General features: G+C 43.0%; 4 protein-coding genes across 7 annotated transcripts in view; all 4 read left to right on the top strand.

The window, feature by feature from the left end:
• Positions 1–2780, top strand: part of LOC120863274 (protocadherin gamma-A3-like) — a 19546-nt gene extending 16766 nt beyond the window's left edge. The window contains exons 2-3 of the mRNA XM_040239400.1: positions 886–955; positions 2593–2780. Coding sequence (XP_040095334.1) covers positions 886–955; positions 2593–2780 — 258 coding nt within the window. The remainder of the gene's footprint in view (positions 1–885; positions 956–2592) is intronic.
• The window catches only part of LOC120863539 (protocadherin gamma-C4), a 171054-nt gene that overhangs the window by 22045 nt on the left and 122801 nt on the right, over positions 1–26208 (top strand). The window contains exon 1 of one of the 4 annotated variants that reach the window (XM_040239874.1): positions 322–5212. The exons of 1 other annotated variant lie outside the window; for it this stretch is intronic. In XM_040239874.1, coding sequence (XP_040095808.1) covers positions 2789–5212 — 2424 coding nt within the window. In that variant the 5' untranslated portion in view covers positions 322–2788. Of the gene's footprint in view, positions 1–321; positions 5213–12082; positions 14640–18259; positions 22226–26208 lie in introns of those variants that run through there. 2 more of the 4 variants (XM_040239876.1, XM_040239873.1) reach the window with 2 other exon arrangements.
• Positions 5254–11202, top strand: LOC120863540 (protocadherin gamma-B3-like). The gene has a single exon (XM_040239879.1). The coding sequence runs from the start codon at positions 8720–8722 to the stop codon at positions 11180–11182; it is 2463 nt and encodes an 820-aa protein (XP_040095813.1). The 5' UTR covers positions 5254–8719; the 3' UTR covers positions 11183–11202.
• Positions 24331–26208, top strand: part of LOC120863273 (protocadherin gamma-B4-like) — a 39149-nt gene continuing 37271 nt past the window's right edge. Inside the window, exon 1 of the mRNA XM_040239399.1 lies at positions 24331–26206. Coding sequence (XP_040095333.1) covers positions 24737–26206 — 1470 coding nt within the window. The 5' untranslated portion in view covers positions 24331–24736. The remainder of the gene's footprint in view (positions 26207–26208) is intronic.

Below are 26208 nucleotides of genomic sequence, written 5' to 3'. Positions count from 1 at the left end.
GCCCTGCTGCTTGGGGCTGCTTTAAGCCTGGTCTCTGTGTCAAGTCTACACCTGGGGTTCTCCCCCACTACACTGAGGGAACGTTGCCCTATTCCTACAATCTGTGCGTTGCCTCTCAATCAGCTAAGACGGAATTTAATTTTCTCAGTATTACCCCAGAAGTGGTTCCCCCTCAAGATCTCCTCTGCGAAGATACGTCTTGGGTACCAAGTACTAATCATGGAGATGCTGGAGTCCCATTTGTCTCGGATACTATTTTAAAGGTGAGTTTTAATTCAATTCACTTATTTTGTGGTTTCAGTGTTTCTTAACAAATCACCTGAGTGGAGTAGAAGTCTTCAATTCATATTTCATTGTTTTGTAGGTAGAATTTAAGGTTCTTTTGCCTAAATATCTTAGTCTTATTTAAGCAAATCTTTGACATAGGTTACCCATCTTATGGGTGCGATTTATTTATCCGTGTGGGTGCTCAGTTGCTCAGTCGTGTCTAACTCTTTACCATCCTGTGGACATAGACCGCCATGTTCTTCTGTCCTTGGGATTATCCTGGAATACTGGAGTAGGTTACGATTTCCTTCTCCAGGAGATCTTCCGGATCCTGGGATCGGACTCACACCTCTTGCATCTCCTACATTGGCAGGCAGATTCTTTACCACTGAGCCACCTGGGAAGCCCCTTATTTACCCATAGTTACAAACCTTTCTACATAAGATACTTAATTTTCTTCCTCATCTTTACATTCATTTCTTCTGAAAGTTTATAACTGTTGAGACCTTAAGCTATTTGTTTCTCCTTCAGAGTCTTTATATTAGTTTTATCATTTTAGCTATGCTTCTTCTTAGAATTATAGTACTTAACAGTAAAGAGATCTCCCAATCTCACTAGTTTGGGAAACTGAGAACCAAAGAAAGAAGAATTGTACTCAATGATATGGCCAGTCAACAGCAGAGCATAGGTAGGACTGACATGAACACCAGCACTCTAAGCATCTTTACAAGCTAAATGTCTTGGGATCCCAGATCTATTTTAAAAGGTCATGCAAAGTTTGAGGTATACAGTGTCTGCTAATAAGAATGTGTTTAATAAATGGGAGAAATGTTTTCTCTGTCATGTACAGTAACAAATTGCTTTTGAAAAATCATACATTGAGAAAATTTTTGTGACCTTTTTTCACACTGTTTACTTAAAACTTCATTTTTTAAATTTTCTAGATATAAATGTAAAATACTTTTATTTTCTTCATTTTCCTGTGAGGTGTCTTTAAGTAAAAATTTCTTCTCTCACTTAATGGACTCTGAAATCGCCTTTCTTATTAGTAATGACATATTTCTTTTTTGCTACCATATAAAGATGATAACATTAAATATCTGTCTTAATAAAAGGCCACTTACTGCCTGCTCATTGATAAGTATCTGGACTTGTTTTTCTGTTTGGGTGATGAACTAAATCCTTTTCAGCCACAATCACTATACTGATTTTCCCCAAGTGTCTGTAACTGTAAAACATCTAACTCCAATTTAGACATAGTAATTAGAAAATATAAATAATGCATAGTTAATTCAACTCAAACTCTCAGTGTGATATAGTGTAGCTGCCATGTACTTAGTGTGAAAATCTTGAAACTTTCTCAAAGACTTAAGAAGTAACAAAAAGCAAAAAAACCTTAAAACCCTTTATTTCCTCTGCATATGACAACTAATACAATTTGCATAATACAGTGGGCCTTTTTTCAAAGGTCTATTGAGAGCTAGGATTGTTTTCTTGGTGTTCTTATGTACAAATGGGCATATTTTCATAAACATATCCTAATTAAAAATGAGATCTTAAAGCCTACAAAAACTTCTGATGTCCTAATTAGATGGGCTCAATATAAGTAAGTGAATAAAGGGCATAGGCTCCATGGCACATTAAAGAAAACTTTCTAAAGAAGTTAAAAAAAAGAGGGAGAGGATATATGTATACTTACGGCTGATTCATGTTGTATTTAGAAACTAACACAACATTGTAAAACAATTATCCTCCAAATAGAAATTTTTTAAATAGTAAAAGTGCCAATTCTCAGGCCTGACTCCAGACTAACTGAATCAGCAGTTCTGGGGGCACCAGCATTTCCTTTGTAACAAGCTCTCCAGTGACTCTCCAGGTGACTGTCTCACAGGCAGAGGGGGGAGAACCAGTTCTGCCTGATCTCCAAGCCACCCCTCACTCCAAACCAAAATCTATGCCTGGTCCCTCTCCAATCTATATGATGTGCATGGCTCATCAGTTTCTGCCATAAACCAAATAAGAAGAAGCGTGCCCCATTTGAACAATGGGAACACCCTCTAATCACTTAATTCTCTCCTCAAAGAATGAATGAATAAGAATTTTTTTAAAGTGAAGAAGAATCAATAATTATATTAATCTCAGAATTAATCTTGTAGAAGTCTTTTGTTATTTCAGAATTGAATCTTATTTTGATATAAACAATGTCATGTAATCTATTAAGGATACAGAAAATTATTAGAAATGAAATATAATTAAACATTTTTGACATGAAAACAGAATTGGTGTAGTAACTAGTTAGAACTCTGAGCGTCGCTGTTCACCAAGTGGGAAAGAAGCTGCCGCTGATGCGATCAGACTCTGCTCCTTCCGCACAAAACACGCGCGGATCAGAGAAGCTCCTGGGAAAAGTCGCCGTCCTGCGCCCCTATTCTCATAAGGGAATTGTTCCTGTTGGCTTTAGAGAAATAAGGAAACAGCAGGCTGGAACCAGGACTAAGAGAAATCTGGTCTGAGAGAGGCAATGGCGGATCCACTGAGGGGTTGGGGCTGCAGTGAGCCGTTCCTGCTCTTCATGCTCCTGGGGACGCTGTGGGAAGCTGGGGCCGGGCACATCCGCTACTCGGTACCAGAGGAGCTGGACAAAGGCTCCTTCGTGGGTAACATCGCCAAGGATCTCGGGCTGGAGCCCCGGGAGCTGGCGGAGCACGGAATCCGCATCGTCTCCAGAGGTAGGACGCAGCTCTTTGCTCTGAACCCGCGAAGCGGCAGCTTAGTCACTGCAGACAGGATAGACCGGGAGGAGCTCTGCGCTCAGAGCGCGCGGTGTCTAGTGAGTTTTAACATCTTGGTTGAGAATAAAATGAAAATGTATGGGGTAGAAGTAGAAATAACCGATATTAATGATAACTTCCCGCGTTTCCGGGATGAGGAAGTAAAAGTAAAAGTCAATGAAAATGCGGCGGTGGGAACACCATTAGTACTTCCCTTCGCTCGAGATGCGGATGTGGGTGTGAACTCCCTCCAGAGGTATCAGCTCAGCTCCAATATACACTTCTCTTTGGATGAGAAAAGCGGAAGAGATGGACAGAGGTATCCAGAGCTGGTACTGGAACAGCCCTTGGATCGCGAGAAAGTAGCTGTTCACGATCTCCTACTCACAGCTTTAGATGGCGGAGACCCCATACTCTCTGGTACCACGCACATCCACGTGATGGTCCTCGATGCAAACGATAATGCTCCTCTGTTCACCCAATCGGAGTACAGAGTGAGTGTTCCAGAGAATATAGCTGTTGGCACTCAGCTGCTCACACTAACTGCTACGGATCCAGATGAGGGGATAAATGGGAAATTGACATACTCTTTTCGCAATGAAGAAGACAAAATTTCAGAGACTTTCCAACTTGATTCCAACTTGGGTGAAATCTCAACTGTGCAACCACTGGATTATGAAGAATCCAGATTCTATGACATCGAAGTGGTAGCTCAGGATGGAGGTGCTCTTCTTGCCAGCGCTAAAGTACTAATCACAGTACAGGACGTGAATGACAATGCGCCTGAAGTACTCCTCACCTCTCTGTCCAGTACCGTCTCTGAAGACTGTCTTCCAGGAACCATAATTGCGCTGTTTAGCGTACATGATGGTGATTCTGGAGAGAATGGCGAGATTGTGTGTTCTATTCCCAAGAACTTGCCCTTTAAACTGGAAAAGTCAGTTGATAATTACTATCACTTATTGACGACTAGAGCCCTGGACAGAGAAGAGATCTCAGATTACAACATCACAGTAACTGTCACTGACTGTGGAAATCCACCACTGTCTACAGAAAACCACATCTTCCTGAAAGTGGCAGACATCAACGACAACCCTCCCATTTTCCCTCACACCTCATACTACACCTACATCCCAGAAAACAACCCCAGAGGCATCTCGATCTTCTCTGTAAATGCCCACGATCCCGACAGCGGCAACAACGCCCAGGTCACTTATGCTTTGGCTGAGGACAAATTTGAGGGGACGCCTCTGTCATCCTATGTGTCCATCAACTCTGACACGGGAGCCCTGTATGCACTGAGGTCTTTTGACTATGAGCAGGTTAGAGAACTGCAACTGTGGGTGACAGCCAGTGACAATGGAGACCCTCCACTCACCAGCAATGTGTCCCTGAGCCTGTTCATCCTGGACCAGAACGACAATGCACCTGAAATCTTGTATCCTGCCTTCCCCATCGATGGCTCCACGGGTGTGGAGCTGGCACCTCGCTCTGCAGAGCCTGGCTACCTGGTCACCAAGGTGGTGGCAGTGGACAGAGACTCAGGACAGAACGCCTGGCTGTCCTACCGCCTGTTCAAGGCCAGCGAGCCAGGACTCTTCACAGTGGGGCTGCACACGGGCGAGTTGCGCATAGCGCGGGCGCTGCTGGACAGAGATGCAATCAAGCAGAGCCTGGTGGTGGTGGTCCAGGATCACGGCCAGCCTCCTCTTTCTGCCACAGTCACGCTCACGGTGGCTGTGGCTGACAGCATCCCAGATGTGCTGGCCGACTTGGGCAGCCTCGAACCCTCCACTGACCCTGACGACTCAGGTCTCACTTTGTACCTGGTGGTGGCTGTGGCCTCGGTCTCCTGCGTCTTCCTTGCCTTTGTCATCGCACTGCTGACTCTCAGACTGCGGCGCTGGTACACGTCGCGTGCCCTGCAGGCTTCAGGCATCGGGTTGGCAGGCTTGCCCGCCTCTCACTTTGTGGGCGTGGACGGGGTGCGGGCTTTCCTGCAGACCTATTCGCAAGAGGTCTCGCTCACCGCGGACTCTCGGGGGAGTCACGTGATCTTCCCACAGCCCAACTACGCAGACACACTCATCAGCCAGGAGAGCTGTGAGAAAAGCGAGCCTCTCCTGATACCTAAGAAGATAAACTCAAAGGAAAGAGAGCTAGAAGTTCTTCAGGTGAGTTTTCTTTTTCAGTAGGGATGCTTGGAGCGTTTTCATTTGTTTTCATCATTTTTCTCCCACATTCAAAATCGCTTGATTATGTAGTGAATCATTATTTATTTGCATTATTTACTGATGAACTTGATTTAATTTGATAATTGATGTTTTCTCCACTTGTTTTCTAATTATACTTTGAGTTTAATGTTTCTTTCTAGAATATGTGGGTATTTTAGAAACTCTAGCTGATCTCCAGATACTTAAGTGAAGGAAGGATTATTTTTTTTTAAGTGGCTATACATAATCATTTTATCCAAAGACTTTCTTATACCAGAACTGTTTGTTAATAGTTGTTTGATTAGTCCAAATTGTTAGATGTAATGTTCTCTTTTGAATATTTGCCTAAACATCATAGTACATATGTTTGGAAAAAGTATTCCACAGCATTGGTATTTTAGTACCTGCAATTTAGTAATAATAATAATTTGCATAAATCAGTGGAAGAATATAGAAAACATGGTGAATATCAGAAAGACAGATTAAATTTATAGTGATGATAATATCTGTGGCATGCTAAAATCTGGAAAGCTTGGGTTAAATTATGTAATAGTTGGACATGCATTTGTTGAGAGAATAATTCAATAAGATGGAGCCTTTGAATTGTGGTTTAGAATAAATTCTGTGATGCGGCTTAAAATCTCCAAATAATTAGATACAGTCATTAAATACAAATATACCATACACTTGGCATCTTCTGGTTACACACAACCCCTCCACTTTGCAGTATCAATATGGACATAAATGTTTGCATTTCTGCAAGTGCAGGTACAGTTCCGCTTTATTACAAGAGTTTAAGATCTGTATTTGGAAAGTCAATTAATGGAATAAAATTCAAATGATGAAATAAAATAAGACAGGACAAGAGAAATTAAAGATAAAATCCTCTGTCTTTGTTTTATCCTCCTCCCTCCCTAATGTGCAGCGTATATCTGCATTACAGGCTAACCAGAGCTCCTCAGAGATGGGAATGCCTGCCTGACTGTAAAAATCAATATTTTTTTTCTTCTGTTGCTATCTGTGTAACTTCTTAAAAGAATAGTGCTCTTTCCCAGCTCTGTAGGGGGTCACAGTGACTTTCTGCTTGCTTTGTACTGCTTACCTGGACCATGGATTCTTGGTGAACTTTAGACAAAATATCAGTACATTATTTTTATATATGATCCTTTGTCTCAAAAAATGTATATTACTGTAACTTCAACTTCTAACAGGTGGAGCAGTTCTCAGAACTTTCTGAGAAGCTGCTTCCTTGGTTATAATCCTCAGTTTGGTTTGAATGAAATTCCCTTTTTTTTTTCTTCCTAACTTAATAGTTAATTAAATCTTCACTGACACAACTTTAAAAAGACTTGGAGTTTAAAAAATTATTTCTCAGGGATGTACTCATCTTAAACTATGAGATTTTTCTGATGAAACACCACTTACTGGTCTGTGTGTCTCAAATTTCATGAATATGTCTTATATAATGGAAGAATTGTGTGCTCTACTCATTTTTGCATATGGTTTGCTGGAGATGATTTTTAGATTCTTTTTTAAAAAAGATTTTTAAATCTTTTAAATTCTGTACTTTCAACAACTTGAACATCAGCTGCAAATTATGAATAAACAGGGAAAATGGGAATAAAACATTATTAACAGACCCATAGGTTACATTACTTAATAACATGAAAGGGTTTTCATGCATTTGGGAATGTGGGACCACTTGATTTTTCTTTTTTAATATTTATAAGAAGGGAATCTAATTATATATGGGTAATTTTGACCTCACTGCATACAGTGTGCAGACTCACTGAAGAGTGAATTCATCCAAAGAGTAGCAAGAGAATCTCTGTGATAGGTACAGATGTCATTCACTCATGCATGAAAACTCACTTTCCATTATTTTTGAAGTAAAAGAATACTGTATAGATTTGGGTATATGCTCTAGGTTCTTTTTCATGCAATGGGAAAAAATATTTTCTATATCTCTATAAACTACAATAGCCTTTACATAATAAAATGTTTGATCTACACACTGTGAGTGTGTATACTATGTATACTCTATACTCTTAAATATTTGAATCTTCAGTTTCATATCTGTTGTGAAAAAAACTTTCCTGTACTAACTGAAGTGTTCATACAGTGGTAAAAAAAAAGGGGGGGGCACTTGCTCAGTCATATTTTGAAGCAAAGTCTTGTTATTTTATGTTCGTATAGAGATACCAGTGAATTTCTGTTTCGAATCCTGGACAAATGAGCTTTTCCACTATAAGATGAGTTCTATATTGTTATACATCTTCAAGCTTTATAATGATAATGTATTGTGTGGTTAAAAAACTATTTCTGAATTACTATTCTAAGACACCTATGGAAATTGGAGTGCTTATTGATATGGAAGAGTGTCTATAACAAAGAGTTGAGATAATCAGATAGTTAAAAGGTGACCAAGAAAAAGTGGACTACCTAGATCACTTTCTCTGGAATATATCTTTATGAGAATTCATACTTCACTTCCAAAATCCAAATAATTCACCATTGCTGAGCTACATAAGAAGAAACAGTACAATTAAAGACAATGGTAACATAGTGTGGAAAAAAATAAGCTTAGTGAAATAGTTTTAAAATCATGGTCATTTAATAAAAATAGACTTGGAAACTAAAGAAAAGAGAGTTTCTTGCTTCTTACCATACTTCTGTTTTATAAGGACAACCAATCTCCTTGCTATCCATCAATTATTTGGAGAAGATTATAACATCTATCTTTATAATGGGATAAAACTAAAAGCTGTGAGATTTATAACTTTTATAAGTTAGAAAGAAAGAGTGAAATAACAATACATAGCAAGGTATTTCATGAATTTTCATATTATACTTTCTGCTACCACTTTCATTTGTGTCACTTTCCAGATATTATTTTATTTGGTCCTCAATTTTACTAAGGCACACAGGAAAGATGTTATTATGGCCACTGTATGAAATGGAAACTAAAAGCACAATGATGCCAATAAACATCTTCAGCAAGACACCTCTGGCTTTGAGGAATAAAAATCACCTGATTTGGAGGCATAAAGTTCAAGTTCGAAGAAATTATAGCGAGAAAGAAGATATAGTAAATATTTGAAATGCTAAAATCCTTATAGCATGGAACAAATGAGTATCTATATCAGGACACAATGGACCTGTCTTCTAGCCTGCTCTGTATTTGGAGCTGATTTAGTAATCACTAACGCAGTTCTGCAGCCGAGTCGCGGGGTGCCGCTGTTGCCTAGTGCTGAATAAAAAGTATCGGCTCCTCCTGACGCAAAGGAATCGCCTGTGGACCGCGAAATCGCGAGATCTGTGCACTTTCAGCTTTTCTGCGGCGAAAATATCTATGCGAGAATCGGTCTGTCAAGACCTGTCAAAGAGTCTCTCCTGCTCCGAAATCCTTGGGATAATTTAGCGGTCACAGCTCTTCTGAATCAGAAAGGCAAAGGCGCGGAGGTTGGGATGGGAAACCTCTTGGGACCGAAGCTCCAGGCTGGACGGAGGCGAATGCTGTTTCTCTTCCTGCTGTCTTTGTTTAGCCCGGCGTTTTCAGAGCAAATCCGGTACACTATTCCAGAGGAGCTGGCCAGGGGCTCGCTGGTGGGGAACCTCGCCAAGGATCTGGGGCTTGGCCTGCGAGATTTGCCTACTCGGAACCTGCGGGTTAGTGCAGAGAAGAAATTCTTCACAGTGAACACCGATAACGGAGACTTACTTGTGAGCGACCGTATAGACCGAGAGCAGGTTTGTGGCAGGAGATCAATGTGTGTTCTGGAATTCGAAATGGTCGCTGAAAAGCCTTTGAACTTTTTTCATATAACCGTGGAGATTCAGGATGTCAACGACAACCCACCGACCTTTAGCCAAAATGTCACTGAGCTGGAAATCAGTGAACTGACCCCAACTGGAGCCACCTTTGCCCTGGAATCTGCACAAGATTCAGATGTAGGTGTCAATTCCCTGCAGCAGTACTACCTCAGCCTTGATCCCCATTTCTCTTTGATCCAGAAGGAGAACCCAGATGGCAGTAGATACCCGGAACTGGTAGTGAAGGCTCCCCTGGACAGAGAAGAGCAGTCCTGCCACCACCTGGTCCTCATGGCTGTGGATGGCGGTGAGCCAGCCAGAAGCTGCACTACCCAGAACAGGGTAGTCGTGGCAGATGCAAATGATAACCCCCCAGTGTTCACCCAGGACGTGTACAGGGTCAGTGTTCCAGAGAAGCTACCCCTGGGTTCCTCTGTGCTAAGAGTGATGGCCACTGACTTGGATGAGGGCATCAATGCCGAGATCGCCTACACTTTTATTAACGTTGACAAGGCAGTAAGACAACTATTCAAGCTGGACAGTAAAACAGGGGAACTCACCACCGTTGGAGGACTGGACTTTGAAGAGAGAGAGAGCTACACAATTGGGGTGGAAGCAAAGGATGGTGGACATCACACTGCCCACTGCAAAATACAAATAGATATTTTGGATGAAAATGACAATGTTCCTGAGATAACCCTGGATTCTGAATCTAAATATATAAAAGAAAACACTGAGCTTGGGACTGTTGTTGCTTTGATCAAAACACATGACCTAGATTCTGGATTTAATGGGGAAGTCTTATGCCAAATAAAAGGAAATTTCCCATTTAAAATAGTTCAAGATACAAAAAACACATACAAGCTGGTGACTGAAAGAGTCCTAGATCGAGAGAAGACTCCAGAATACAATGTCACTATCACAGCTACGGACAAAGGCAAGCCGCCCCTTTCCTCTAAAAGAAGTGTCACCTTGAAAGTCGCCGACGTCAACGACAACCCTCCGGTTTTCCACCAGGCCTCCTACGTCGTCCACGTGCCAGAAAACAACCCACCTGGCACTTCCATCGCCCAAGTTAACGCTTCGGATCCTGATTTGGGGCCCAACGGCCAGGTCTCCTACTCCATCGTGGCCAGCGACCTGGAGCCACGCTCGCTGTCGTCCTACGTGTCCGTGAACCCGCAGAGCGGAGTGGTGTTCGCGCAGCGCGCCTTCGACCACGAGCAGCTGCGCGCCTTCGAGCTGACGCTGCAGGCCCGCGACCACGGCTCGCCCGCGCTCAGCTCCAACGTGAGCCTGCGCGTGCTGGTGGGCGACCGCAACGACAACGCGCCCAGGGTGCTGTACCCGGCGCTGGGGCCCGACGGCTCGGCGCTCTTCGACACGGTGCCGCGCGCCGCGCAGCCCGGCTACCTGGTCACCAAGGTGGTGGCGGTGGACGCAGACTCTGGACACAACGCCTGGCTGTCCTACCACGTGCTGCAGGCCAGCGAGCCCGGACTGTTCAGCGTGGGGCTGCGCACGGGCGAGGTGCGCACAGCGAGGGCCTTGGGCGACAGGGACGCGGCCCGCCAGCGCCTACTGGTCGCTGTGCGCGATGGGGGACAGCCGCCCCTCTCGGCCACCGCCACGCTGCTCCTGGTTTTCGCCGACAGCCTGCAGGAGGCGCTGCCGGACCTCAGTGACCGCCCAGCACCCCCTGACCCCCAGGCTGAGCTGCAGTTTTACCTGGTGGTGGCCTTGGCCTTGATCTCGGTGCTCTTCCTCCTGGCGGTGATTCTGGCAGTCGCCCTAAGTTTGCGACGCTCCTCCAACCCTGCCACTTGGAGTTGCTTTCAAACTAGTTTTTGCTCCAAAACTGGACCTGGAGTCCTCCCCAACTATGGGGAAGGGACTTTACCTTATTCCTACAATCTGTGTGCTGCCACACATTCCTCAAAGACTGAGTTTAAATTTCTCAATATAAAGCCTGAAAATGCTCCACCACAAGACCTTCTATGTAATGAAGCCTTTTGTCTTGAAAGTACCAGTAATGACAATCCCCAAGTGACTTCTAATTCAGTCAATTTGCAACAGGTGAGTTACTTCAAAACCTTTTCCTCCCATAAATATCATTAGGTTTCAAGTTAAAAAGTATGCAGGCTAACTTTAGCAGTTTTTGGTGTTTTATTGATTTTTCTGGGCATAGAATGGGGATGAGAAGGGGTCTTAGAAATTCTTTGATCACTTATCTGTGTTGCAATAGTTCTTTCATAGAATGTCACTTAGTAATACTCTTGAAATTTCTATTAATTCTAAAACAGTCTGTCCAGAAACATTTTTAATATGCAAGTATCATACATTCTCACTGTAAGATGTTATTTACATCTATCTAGACAATTAAGTGGTTTACATAAATTCAGTGTAGTCAGTCCTAAACACTATGTGTTATACATAATATAAATATAAGAATACTTTTTCACGGTAGCCTATATATTTTCACTTTCATTGCATTTTCTTTAAAGTATACACAAATATTGGCTAAATAGTGCAGTTCTTAATCTATGTTAATAAAAATAGGTAATAGCATCTAAAAATGACAACTCCTGTAACGTAGTGGTGGATTGGTTCTAAACATGTTCGTGGTTGTTGGTGCCCTTATTGAAAATTAGACAAATATAAACGATGGTGGAGTGTGGAGTTCAAAATTTACAGAAAAGTGTAAAAGTATTTGTGTTCTCCAAGACCCTGAGATGTCACAAAAATAAGCATCATTCCAAGGAACATTTAAATTTTCAGAATACGATATTTTATTCTTCCAAATGCTTTTCATTCTTGGGGAGAGAAATATTGAGTGTCATCTATGCAGATTTAGCAGAAATAAGGCCCTATGTATTGATGGTTTCTGCAGAACGGTGCAGTATTAAGTTAGGACTCTAAGCGTCGCTGTTCACCAACCCGGGTAAGGAAAGCAGTGAGAACTCGAGTTATAGCCTCAAAGCACAAAGCAGATTATACAGGAAAAACTCTGCCGCTGCGCAGAAAGTCTTCCCTAAATCGATTCGCATCTGATCGCTGCTTGTTTACTAGCCTTGACCGCCAATTCTGAGACGCTCTAAACTGATGCGAACGTGTTTCCCCTGCTCATAATCCCAGGGAAGTCCAGAACGAACCAGTAATGGCGGTTCTGCAAAGCCGCTGGCATTATAGCGGGTTGATCCTGCTCTTCATACTCCTGGGGACGCTGCGGGAGGCCAGGGCCGGGCAGATCCATTACTCCATTCCTGAGGAGCTGGACAAAGGCTCCTTCGTGGGCAACATTGCCAGGGATCTCGGGCTGGAGCCCCAGGAGCTGGCAGAGCGCGGAGTCCGCATCGTCTCCAGAGGTAGGATGCAGCTCTTTGCTCTGAACTCGCGAAGCGGCAGCTTGGTCACCGCGGGCAGGATAGACCGGGAGGAGCTCTGCGCTCAGAGGGCTCGGTGTCTGGTGAATTTTAACATCCTTGCTGAGGATAAATTGAATCTTTTTCCCGTGGAAGTGGAAATAGTGGACATTAATGACAATTCACCCCGATTCTTAAGGGAAGAATTGGAAGTAAAAATTATCGAAAACGCAGCCTTATCCTCTCGATTTCCACTAATGGAGGTCTATGACCCGGATGTGGGAGTGAACTCTCTCCAGGGCTTCAAGCTCAGCGAGAACAGTCACTTCTCCGTGGAAACGCCGGGTAAAGCTGATGGGCCCAAATACCCAGAGCTGGTGCTGGAGCGCGCGCTGGACCGGGAGGAACAGGCCATTCACCGCCTGGTCCTTACTGCCACGGATGGCGGTGACCCTGCCCGCTCCAGTGTGGCTCGAATCCTGGTAACTGTCCTAGATGCAAATGACAACGCTCCAGTCTTTACTCAGCCTGTGTATCGTGTGAATGTCCCTGAAAATCTACCAGTAGGTACGCCAGTGTTGTCGGTAAATGCCACGGACCAGGATGAAGGCGCCCACGCGGAAGTGACATATTCTGTAGTGAGGATAACAGAAAAAATCTCAAAGACTTTCTGCCTGAATGTTTTGACTGGAGAGATATCAACTTCTGCAATTCTAGACTATGAAGATACCAGCTTTTATGAGCTGGATATTGAAGCCCGGGATCGCCCAGGTCTACAAGACAGAGCCAAAGTCTTAATTACTATCTTGGATGTGAATGACAATGTACCAGAAGTGGTAGTTACATCTGGAAGCAGATCAGTTGCTGAAAGTACACCACCAGGCACAGTGATCATTCTTTTTCAAGTATATGATCGAGACTCTGGACTGAATGGGCTGGTAACATGTTCTATCTCAAGAAGTTTGCCATTTGAACTGGAAAAATCAGTAGACAATTATTATCGACTAGTGACGAGTACAGTTCTAGATAGAGAACAGGTATCCACATACAACATCACTGTGACAGCCACCGACAAAGGAATGCCACCTCTATCTACAGAAATGCTCATCTCTCTAAATGTGGCAGACATCAATGATAACCCACCTGCGTTTCCCCATACCTCCTACTCTGTCTACATTCCTGAGAACAATCCCAGAGGTGCCTCCATTTTCTCAGTAACTGCACATGATCCTGACAATCGTGAGAATGCCCAGGTTACCTATTCCTTAGCGGAAGACACCATCCAGGGGATACCTCTGTCCTCCTACATCTCCATCAACTCTGACACTGGCATCCTGTATGCATTGCACTCCTTTGACTATGAACAGTTCCATGACCTGGAGTTGAGAGTGATTGCAAGTGACAGCGGGGACCCACCACTCAGCAGCAATGTGTCTCTGAGCATATTTGTGCTGGACCAGAATGACAACACACCTGAGATTCTGTACCCCATCCTCCCTACTGATGGCTCTACTGGTGTGGAGCTGGCACCTCGCTCTGCAGAGCCAGGCTACCTGGTCACCAAGGTGGTGGCAGTAGACAGAGACTCAGGCCAGAATGCCTGGCTGTCCTACCGCCTACTCAAGGCCAGTGAGCCGGGACTCTTCGCGGTGGGGCTCCACACGGGCGAGGTGCGCACAGCGCGGGCCCTGCTGGACAGAGACGCGCTCAAGCAGAGCCTGGTGGTGGCAGTCCAGGACCACGGCCAGCCCCCTCTCTCGGCCACCGTCACGCTCACGCTGGCTGTGGCCGACAGCATCCCAGATGTCCTGGCGGACCTGGGCAGCCTGGAGGTCCCTCACGACTCTGACGCTTCAGGCCTCACGCTGTACCTGGTGGTGGCTGTGGCTGCGGTGTCCTGCGTCTTCCTCGCCTTTGTCATCGTGCTACTGGCGCTCAGACTGCGGCGCTGGCACCTGTCGCGTCTGCTCCAGGCTTCCGGCAGCGGGTTGGCTGGCGTGCCGGCGTCTCAGTTTGTGGGCGTGGACGGGGTGCGGGCTTTCCTGCAGACCTATTCGCACGAGGTCTCGCTCACCGCGGACTCTCGGGGGAGTCACGTGATCTTCCCGCAGCCCAACTACGCAGACACGCTCATCAGCCAGGAGAGCTGTGGGAAAAGCGAGCCTCTCTTGATTCAGGAAGATTTTTGTAAAGAGCAAGACTCCGCTGTTCAGGTGAGGTTATTTGTTTTTATTGTTCTTATTTGAGCAGTAAAAGTTAAAATTCTCTCGGTTCAGTGCCTGATATTCTTAGTCTTTTGCAGTGAATTACATAGTTTTGAGAAGATTTTTCTTCTGTATCAGTAGAGGTCTATTAAATCTTAGTTTTCTCAAATTTCACCCCCAAAACCTTAATAAAGTATGTCCTGAATTTCCTTTAACTTTTCTCCTCTTGGCAAGCTCTTTGTGCCATGGGTTGCTTTCCTCTTGCTTCTTAGTTATTGTTTTTCTATTATGTGGCATATCTGAGATTCTTTGCTTTATAATGTGGAAAAACCCAGAATTATGGCATCTGATAAGGAAGATCTTTTTTCTTCCTAGTGTTAAGTAAAGCAAGTATTTTCTAAAATGATGGAATCTATGAGAGATATTTTCCCTCTTAACTAGGAATCAAAAATGATTTTATAATAAATAAGAGTAATTGATATATGAAAACCTGAATAATAGTCCTAGAACTATCTGTTATTCTTTTCAGGACAATTGCAATATCTATAGCCTTCAAGTTAAAATTTAAGTTAAAAAGACTTGTCTTATCTACCTCACATAAACTCTGGGAGAAGAAAATAATTTTATTAAAAAAACATTCAAACTATAAAGTAGTACAGTGAGCATTTGTTTATATCACCATTATTATAATTTTGGATTGTTAAGAAATAAGTATAAGTACCTGATGCTGTATGCCTACTACAATGATTTTTTTGCAGTCTGCGTGTTTAATAGTATTTAAATATGAATGTGAATTGTTAGATGTGGCAAGTAGTGTCCACTTACAAGATCTATCTCTAAAAATAGAGGACTAGTGACTGAGAGTGAAGGATTAATAGTATTCAAATAAGAATTTAAATGATTTAGCACATTTAGCGCATATAAAATAAAGCTTTTGTTACACGGGAACTCTATTCAAATATTTAAGGAAGGAAGAGTTGTCATTTAAAAGAATGATTACTCAATTCATCATAGTGCAAAGGTGTGAATAAAACTATGGCTTGATGAGTAGAAAGCAGCAAAGTTCTGAGTTTTTTTTTTTTTTTTTTTTGAGTTGTTAAACAGAAAATGAATTGCCTTAGGAGCTAGAAGATTCTGTTACTGGTGCTTTTCAAAAATAAGTTGATGGTCCTGAGATTAATGGAATACAGGAGATAATATAAGTTGATGAGTTGTTGCACTTCAAGGTAGCCAAGCTCTTTTCCAATCCTGAGTTTAGGGTTCTATTATTTGATAATACAATGGATTTGCCACTTGTGCATCTTGATTTGGTATGCACATGTAAAATAGACAATTCAGAAAATGCCTTGAAAATGAATGAGAACCTCATTTGTAACCTGAAATTGTCAGTATTCATAAAGAAAGATAATACTGAGTTGTTATCTTTAAGTTAACTGCTAAGGATAGTTAACGCATGTTTTTCTACATCAATGTTTACTTTCAGCAATTGTTATAGAATTATTTATTTCAAGGTTTCAAGTGTATATGACTAACCTAAAGATTACAGTCATACACATTTCAAATATAATTTTTTGGACATTTGTGATATGATTCTCTAGTGGTTTAATCAGAATTTAATGGTAAATGATTTTAAAGATGACAGTCCTGGGTATTGGTCATGGGAGTCAGGTGGGCTTTTATAGAAATATTAAGATTTGTTTGATGTACTCTGAGAATGTGTTATTTTAGTATATTACCAACTGTGGATGATTAAGCTAATCTTATACATCCATTGTTAAAAAGCAAAGCTCACTAACGGTCTCATGGCTAGTAGACTGGTTTATTTTCTTATCTGCTGAGTAACTGAGATACGAGGCTAGTTTTCTTTATTCTCTTAACTGAATTACCTGTGAGTATTTCATTTAATCAAATAAAATGTCTCACTGACAGAAAACCTATTAGATTCTACTCTCACAGTAGTCATTCGTTCGTATGAACTGACCAAGTCTTAAATCCTGGCAATCATGGAATTTGCTACGCTGTGACTGAGGCTCCTTTGACTTACATACTACAGGTCATTATTAATAAGATAAGAAGTCTGATAGTTTGAGCATATAATGATTTGGAAGCACCAGAAAAAAAAAGTCCACCAAAGTATTGGGCTGCTTTATTACCCAATTCTGATCAAATGTTTGGAATGGAGATCAAAGGGGAAAGAGTAAAATCTCTGAGAGGATCATTGGAAGAAATATGCATCTTTGCCTGGGGATGGATACCTACACAGAACCCCAAACAAATGTTTCTTCAATATAAAAAAGGTGCTTAAAGAAAAGAGAGGACTTCCTTGGTGGTGCAGTGGTTAAGAATCCATCTACCAACACAAGGGACCTGAGTTGGATCCCTGGTCCTACAAGATCCCACATGCTTTGAGGCAGCTAAGCCTGTTGCTCCACAACCAATGAAGCCCTAGAGCCTGTGCTCCAAACAAGAGAATCCACTACATGAGAAGCCCATGCACTGCAATTAGAGAGTGGCCCCTGCTCACTGAAGCTAGAACCCAGCACGGCTAAAAATAAATAATTTAAAGGGAAAAAAAAGGAGCAAAGTAAATAACTACTGCCTGGGAAGACAACTAAACTTTCCATAAATTTTTTAATGTAAATAAATGATTCTTCCCAACAACTCAACCAATAACATACTCCCTTTAAAAGTACAACATTATTTCAATCTTATACAGTAATTTTATGTTATATTTAAACACCTTGGTGGTTGAGTTGAGTTCAGTTCAGTTCAGTCGCTCAGTCATGTCCAACTCTTTGCGACCCCATGAATCGCAGCACGCCAAGCCCCCCTGTCCATCACCAACTCCCAGAGTTCACTCAGACTCGCGTTCATCGAGTCATTGATGCCATCCAGCCATCTCATCCTTGGTCGTCCCCTTCTTATCCTTCCCCCAATCCCTCCCAGCAGCAAAGTCTTTTCAATGAGTCAACTCTTCGCATGAGGTGGCCAAAGTACTGGAGTTTCAGCTTTAGCATCATTCCTTCCAAAGGTGGTTGAGTGGAGATTTTTAATATTTTATTTTATGTTGTAGAGTAACTTTAAAAACTTGATTATCTCCTTTATCTAGATTTTAGCTCTAAAGAAGTTACCCAGAAGTGTTAGGTTAATCAAGACTTTTAAAAAATAGTAGAATAAAAGACGAATATGAAATGATGCTATAAATTTTGAAGTATCAGGTAGGAAAAAATCATGACATTGGGAGTCATGATATCTGTATATGAAAGTTTTGGTTGAAAATGTCTGCAAGTACTCTTGATCTTTAATGACCACATACTTACACCAGCAAGAAATTAAAGATTGCTACTGAACAAATAGTTTTAAATTCCTATTTATGTAGTTAATCTGAAATACTCATATTGTTTCCCTTGAACAAAAAATAAGATCTTTTATCTACTTGAAAGTGAAAGTGAAGTTGCTCAGTTGTGTCCCACTCTTTTCGACCCCATGGACTGTAGCCTACCAGTCTCCTCCCGTCCATGAGATTTTCCAGGCAAGAGTACTGGAGTGGGCTGCCATTTCCTTTTCCAGGGGATCTTCCCATCCCAGGGATTGAACCGGGGTCTCCCACACTGCAGACAGATGCTATGCCATCTGAGCCACATAGTGAGAGCAAATATGATATGAATTATTTTGATAGATTAAAGTGGCATTCATTCAAAGTATTCCCTGTATTTTGTAGTAATGCCATCAAAGACCAGAAATAGATTACTTAGTTGCAAACTTGTCACCAACTGAGGTAAATTTTTATAGTATTACTTCTAGTTCTCCCTTCTGGTGCTGCTAGCTACTCCCCAGGGCTTAGAATAATTTATAAAACAAGGCTATTTCTTACCAGGTCTTCATTTCAAAACAGGCCACTCTCTTCTGCAACTATGTGAAAGAAACTGTGTTTTATTTCTGCCAGCAAAGAGTAACCTCGGATCCATCAACAATTGAGTTTTACTTCATTAATAGCAGTGGAGCAATGAGTACCTCTAAGGATCTGCTCAGGATAGTCCAGCATGTATGCTCAAAGGTTGTTCAGAGACCCATCTTTTCTCAAGTAGAGGGTATGATGATTATTTAAATTGCATAATTAAAAGAAGCAGTGACACCAACGCTTATGAATCCACAGCCAGTAGAATCCGCAAATTTCTGTCTTCTCTACAACATGAGTTGCTTCTATAGCTAATTGTAGCTGCTTGGCTTCTCATCTATTTCTCTTGGCACTCTTTGAGCATATAGCATCAGTCAAGGCCAACGATGATTCCGTTTTTTTCTTCTTAGGAGACTAGGAGTGTGGGTATTTCTATTTCTACATTGGTTCTGTGACTATATAGTCAAGGATAAAGTAATTCCCTCTCATTTTAAAATTTATTAAAATAAAGGAATTGAACTAAACAGTCTCTAAGGTTTCATTCAATAAAAAGTTATTACATTACTCCTCTGTGTATTAAAGATAAAATGGGTTCTCTGCCTTATTACATAGTTGTGTCTAGAACATAAAATATGTTCAGTATTATTGAATTAATTTAAATATGCTGGTATAAATGTATCTACTTAATATCTTACATATACAGACCTTTTACACACCTTTTAAAAATAAATCATACTTGTTTTATGTGCATGACTGATTTTTATATATGTGAACTGAAGTGTAAAGCAGTGTCTAAGAATCATTTCAAAGTTGCAGTGCAGAGCAGAGAATTTAAAAGAAGTTATCTGGGATTAATAAACACCCATCCATGAACATTGTTACATTAAGTCACAGTTTCTTAAAATTTATTTTAAATGATATATCAGAGATGCATGAATTGAAGAAATAAAAGAATTTCAAAGGATAAAACAACTTTTTGAAAAATCAGTTATTTTGCTTCAGTATGGTGCAGTAACTTAGTAAGGACTCTGAGCGCCGCTGTTCACCAATCAGGGGAAAAATGGTTCACAAGATCCGCCGGAACCACTGAGCTTTCACAGCACAAAGAAACGCCAGACTGAGATAAACTGCCTTCCAAGCTGCACTAAATTCAGGCCTCTATACCACTGGATTCTGGGCTTCTTTTCCGAATACACAGGGCTTCACGCAGAGGTCCTGACATCCAGAAATACAACAGGAGATTGGCCAGTGTCTAAAGATCAGCAGGACAAGAATGGCGGCTCGGCAGAGGGGCGAGGACTACAGAGCATTCATCCTGCTCTCCATCCTCCTGGGGACCCAGAGCGAAGTCTGGGCAGGACAGATTCTCTACTCCGTGCCGGAGGAGACAGAGACAGGGTCTTTTGTCGGTAATATCGCCAAGGATCTGGGACTGGAGCCCAAGGACCTGGCGGAGCGCGGGGTCCGCATCGTCTCCAGAGGTAGGACGCAGCTCTTCTCTCTGAATCCGCGAAGCGGCAGCTTGGTCACCGCGGGCAGGATAGATCGGGAGGAGCTCTGCGCCCAGAGCGCGCGGTGTCTGGTGAACTTTAACATCCTGGTGGAAGATAAAATGAATCTTTATCGTATAGAAGTGGAAATAATGGATATTAATGACAACGCTCCTAAATTCTTGACGGAAGAAATGAATGTGAAAATAATGGAGAATACAGCTCCTGGGGTGCGATTTCCTTTAAATGAGGCTAGGGATCCGGATGTGGGCACGAACTCTCTCCAGAGCTACCACCTCAGCCCCAATCGCCACTTCTCCCTGGTTGTGCACACCGGAGAGGATGGAACTAAATATCCGGAATTAGTGCTGGAGCAGGTACTGGACCGGGAAGAAGTGGCAACTCACCACCTCCTCCTCACCGCCACTGATGGCGGTGACCCACCACGATCCGGAACCGCTCGTGTCCAAGTAACAGCGGTGGACGTGAATGATCATGCGCCAATCTTCTCTTTGCCCCAGTACCAAGTAACTGTCCCTGAGAACGTGCCAGTGGGCACAAGACTGCTGACGATAAATGCTATAGATCTGGATGAGGGAGTGAACGGGGAAGTGACATACTCTTTTCCGAAAATTACTCCAAAAATTCTACAGATATTCCAGCTGAACTCTCACACAGGAGAATTATCAACTCTAGATGGCCTAGATTATGAAGAATCTGGCTACTATGAAATGGAAGTTCAAGCTCAGGATGGTCCTGGTAGTATAACAAGGGCTAAAGTACTGATCACAGTTTTAGATGTGAATGACAATGCCCCAGAAGTGACTGTAACATCTGTAAGCAGCTCAATCCCCGAAGACACTCCTCCTGGAACAGTAGTAGCGCTTTTCTACCTTCAAGACAGAGATTCTGGGAAGAATGGCCAGGTGACCTGCACTATTTCAGAAGATCTGCCTTTTAAATTAGAAAGATCTATAGACAACTATTACAGATTGGTGACAGCAGAGAACCTAGACCGGGAAAAATTCTCTGCGTATAACATCACGCTGAAAGCCACAGACGGTGGAAGCCCACCCTTGTCCACGACAACTCACATCTCCATGAGCGTGGCAGACACCAACGACAACCCACCTGCCTTCCTGCACTCCTCGTACTTTGTCTATGTGCCTGAGAATAACCCCAGAGGCACCTCCATCTTCTCCGTGACTGCACATGACCCTGACAGCAACGAGAACGCCCGTGTCACATACTCCCTATCTGAAGATACTCTCCAGGGGCCATCTGTGTTCTCCTACGTCTCCATCAACTCAGATACTGGTGTCCTCTATGCCCTGCACTCCTTCGACTATGAGCAGTTCCGTGACCTGCAGTTGAGAGTGACTGCAAGTGACAGTGGGGACCCACCACTCAGCAGCAATGTGTCTCTGAGCATATTTGTGCTGGACCAGAATGACAACACACCTGAGATTCTATACCCTGCTCCCCCCACTGACGGTTCCACCGGTGTGGAGCTGGCACCCCGCTCTGCAGAGCCTGGCTACCTGGTCACCAAGGTGGTGGCAGTAGACAGAGACTCAGGACAGAACGCCTGGCTGTCCTACCGCCTGCTCAAGGCCAGTGAACCAGGGCTCTTTGTGATGGGACTGCACACGGGCGAGGTGCGCACAGCGCGGGCCCTGCTGGACAGAGATGCGCTCAAGCAGAGCTTGGTGGTGGCCGTCCAGGATCATGGGCAGCCCCCTCTCTCAGCCACTGTCACACTCACGGTGGCTGTGGCCGACAGCATCCCAGATGTCCTGGCAGACCTGGGCGGCCCGGAGGTCCCGCACGACTCTGACACTTCAGGCCTCACGCTGTACCTGGTGGTGGCTGTGGCTGCGGTGTCCTGCGTCTTCCTCGCCTTTGTCATCGTGCTACTGGCACTCAGACTGAGGCATTGGCGCAGATCTCACATGCTGCAAGCTTCGGGAGGTGTCCCCAGAAGTGTACCGGCTTCTCAGTTTGTGGGCGTGGATGGGGTGCGGGCCTTCCTGCAGACTTATTCGCACGAGGTCTCGCTCACCGCAGACTCTCGGAGGAGTCATGTGATCTTCCCGCAACCCAACTATGCAGACACACTCATCAGCCAGGAGAGCTATGAGAAAAAGGATCCCTTGTTAACATCCATAGATTTTCGTGAATGTAAGGATGAAGCCCAAAGTATTCAGGTGAGTTCAGTCATTCATTGATCTTTATATCGTCGAGAAATTATATTTTGTGTAAATGTTATCGTTTTGCGAAATACATGATTTGAAGATGGAGTTAAAACTTTCAAGTGATAAAGCAAGATTGTTTATTTCAGTGGTGATTTTTTAACATGGAACACTTATTGACAGAGTGTTTTAGTACCATATTTACAGTGAAAGCATATGGACAAGATTGTGAATAAGTGGATAATCACATTTTTTATGTCTTGTCTTTATGTTCTTCATGGTGTTCTTAATTCATGTATTTTATAAATGAGAATGAATTGTTAATTATTAATTGTTAATTATTGCACAAGGTTAGCAAGAAAAGTACACCTCAGCCTTCTCAGGATTCTCTTTAGATTAGATCTGTAAAAGGTTGTTGAAGAAATTTTCAGTCTGCAAGCTTTTTTTTCTGTGCCCTGCTTCCACTTCCATGTACGTCTCTTTGGTGGCCTTGAAACATCTCAGTTGCTCTTGACCTATTTAAACTTTAATCACCTATTAAAGCCAGATTCTGGTAGAAGTTTTGTTGATGCTTAAAGGATGAAATTTATGTGTCAGGCTTCACTAAGATCTTTATCAGTGACAGATGTGGAGTCTAGTGGCATACTAAAGATCGTTGTCCAAAATCAATAAAATGAGATATCAAATAAAGTGTTGTGTTATAAGTAACATTTGTGAAATAGGCCATTGCATGTTTTTAACCCAAATTTTGATGTGCTGTTTTAGTGATGCAGTCACGCAAAGTGTGTATGTGGGGGAGTTGGGATGCTGGCTTTATGAAACAACCATGTCATACACTCATCCTAGAGCGGTAGTGAATTTTATTTATTGGGTCTTGAAAAATTCAGTCAGAGACAATTTAATCTGTAATTAACTATATCTTCACTTGTTACATAACATTTTAGTAAAACTCAATACAGCAGTTGACTAGTATCAGGAAGTAGTTGATGACAAGGTAATCTTGTTTATTGGGGCCTTTTGAGTGTTAAGCAAACAATTTTTTTCTAGCATAATGTCTAGCATATGTTTTTCAAGGTGGTGGTTTGCATCTAAAGATCTGTGCAATCCTGTGGAAGTACATTTCATACATTCTGTAACATTCAGATGTACAGTCACTAGGGGGAGAGGAGAGTGTTACATTCTGTGGAGCAGAAATGTGATTATCAGATATTTTGAAAAAGAACCCTCCAAGTGAATTTATTAATTATTAAAAATACTTTTAAACAAAGGGAAGAGATCATCACTAAAGTCAGAGAGCTATTATACATTTTCTAGGGACTGTTTCCTTCAACTGTCATTATGGGATGTGATAAGTACAGAGGTGGGAACAAGTGCCTCAGTACAATAGACCATGCTTAGTGAGTTTGTGATGCAAAGCAAAATATAATTTTCCCCTGGTAGTTTTGGAGACTCAAGTTGAATTTTATACCCAGGAAAATAATCATGCAATGGGAAGGAGAGGATAGGCTCTTTTCTGAAAGGCTATAATCATTTCTTTAAGTGAGATATCAGAATTGAAAACCCAATGTTACTATAAAGAAGTTGCTAAAATTATTTTGGAACGAGAGAGGGAAGTATAAGTTGTGCATTTTGAAAGACATAATTTCACCATTACTGTTGCCCTCTGGGAAGAAAAATGGAAATAGATACAAAAAAAAATGTAAGGAAGAATAAGGAAAAAGGTGACAAGGAAAGAAAGATGAAACCGTATCCAATATATTGCTAATTAATAAGTATTTACAACAGCTATGATTTGAGATCCTTTAAGCCAAATCTGTGTTATAGTTATCATCCTATTACTAGTGCGGATTTGAAGGTTGGGGAGTAATTATGTCAACGTATAGAAGTTTATATATTAAACCTACCGATTGACCTAAAAACCTGGAAAGTTGGGATGATGACGCTTCTAATAGTACGAATTAAATATTACCAAATATGCGTGCGTACTCAGTCGCTAAGTCATGTCCAGCTCTTTTGACACCACGAATTCCTCTGTTCTTGGGATTTCCCAGACAAGAATACCGGAATGGGTTGCCATTTCCTTCCCCAGGGCATCTTCTCGACTCAGGAGCCAAACGCGCCTCCAGCATGACAGGTGGATTCTTTACCGCTGAGCCACCTGAGAAGCGTGTTATTAACCATACTTACGTCTTTTAAAAATGATTTTTCAGCTGGATACACGGTAGTAATTATGGTAGCTGGTTAAACTGAAGCAGCAGGGGCTGCAGTTTCACAGTGCGGACTCTGGGCGCCGCTGTTGGCCAAAGTCGAGAGCTTGGGGCTGGCGATCCCGTCGCGCAGCCGCAGAGCACTTTCCCTGTCAAGACTCCCTAGTATTGTCTTTCCACCGATTCCTCCTCTGGAGAAGAAACCCTGCCTGAGCCTCACCCCGAAAATAAAGCTGTTGGGAGCTCCGGAAGACTGCAACATTATTTGTAATCCGGCGTCTCCAAGCCGGTGAGCAAACTAAGGAGGGGAGCAAGAGGGATGGGGAGCGGCGCTGGGAAGAGCGGCTGGGCTGAGAGGCGGCCAGTGCTCTTTGCGTTCCTGCTGTCTTTGTTCTGCCTGGCGCTCTCTGAGCAGATCCACTACAGGATTCCCGAGGAGATGCCCGAGGGCTCGGTGGTGGGGAATCTCGCCAAGGACCTGAGACTCAGTGTCCACGAGTTACCAACTCGAAAACTGCGCGTCAGTTCGGAGAAGCCTTACTTCACTGTGAGCGCGGAGAGCGGGGAGTTACTTGTGAGCAGCAGGCTAGACCGGGAGCAGATATGCGGGAAGAAGTCAGCTTGTGCTCTGGAATTTGAGGTTGTTGCTGAAAATCCATTGAACTTTTATCACGTGAATGTAGAGATCGAGGATGTCAATGACCACACGCCAAAATTCTCGCAAAATTCCTTTGAGCTACAAATAAGTGAGTCCACAAAGTCCGGGGCACGATTTATTTTAGGATCTGCCCATGATGCAGATATTGGTACCAATTCCCTACAGAATTACCAGCTTAGTGCTGATGATCATTTCTCACTTGTGATTAAAGAGAAGTTGGATGGCAGTAAATACCCTGAGCTGGTACTAACGACACCTTTAGACAGGGAAGAACAGAAGTCCTACCACTTGACCTTGACGGCCTTGGACTTCGGGGATCCACCCCTGAGCAGTACTGCACAGATACAAGTCCTGGTAACTGATGCCAATGATAACCCTCCAGTGTTCAGCCAAGAACTATACAGGGTGCAGCTTCCAGAAAACGTGCTTCCAGGCACCACTGTGCTTAGAGTAATGGCCACTGACCAAGATGACGGCGTCAATGCTGAGATCACTTTCTCTTTCACTGAAGCAGGCCAGGTTACCCAGTTTGACCTGAATTCTAATACTGGGGAAATTATTATTCTAAATACATTAGATTTTGAGGAAGTGAAAGAATATTCCATAGTTTTGGAAGCAAAGGATGGTGGAGGAATGATTGCCCAGTGTACAGTGGAGATAGAAGTCCTAGACATGAATGACAATGCCCCAGAAGTGATATTCCAATCTCTACCGGATTTTATTATGGAGGACACCAAGCTAGGAACACACATTGCTTTGCTCAAAATCCGAGACAAGGATTCCGGACACAATGGAGAGGTTATTTGTAAATTAGAAGGCGATGTTCCATTTAAAATACTGACTTCTTCAAGAAACACATATAAGTTAGTTACAGATGGAGTTCTAGACCGCGAACAGACCCCTGGGTATAACATCACCATCACAGCCACTGACAAAGGCAAGCCACCCCTCTCCTCCAGCTCGAGCATCACGCTGCACATCGGTGATGTAAACGACAACATGCCAGTTTTTGAACGGGCTTCCTATGTGGTCCATGTAGCAGAGAACAACCCTCCTGGTGCCTCCATCACTCAAGTAAGCGCCTCTGACCCTGACCTAGGGCCCAACGGCCACGTCTCCTACTCCATCGTGGC

The sequence above is a fragment of the Oryx dammah genome, unplaced genomic scaffold (genome assembly GCF_014754425.2).
Source record: "Oryx dammah isolate SB20612 unplaced genomic scaffold, SCBI_Odam_1.1 HiC_scaffold_5, whole genome shotgun sequence".
NCBI lineage: Eukaryota > Metazoa > Chordata > Mammalia > Artiodactyla > Bovidae > Oryx > Oryx dammah.
Note: the sequence above shows the minus strand (reverse complement) of the source record. Positions and strands in the feature narration are given on the sequence as shown.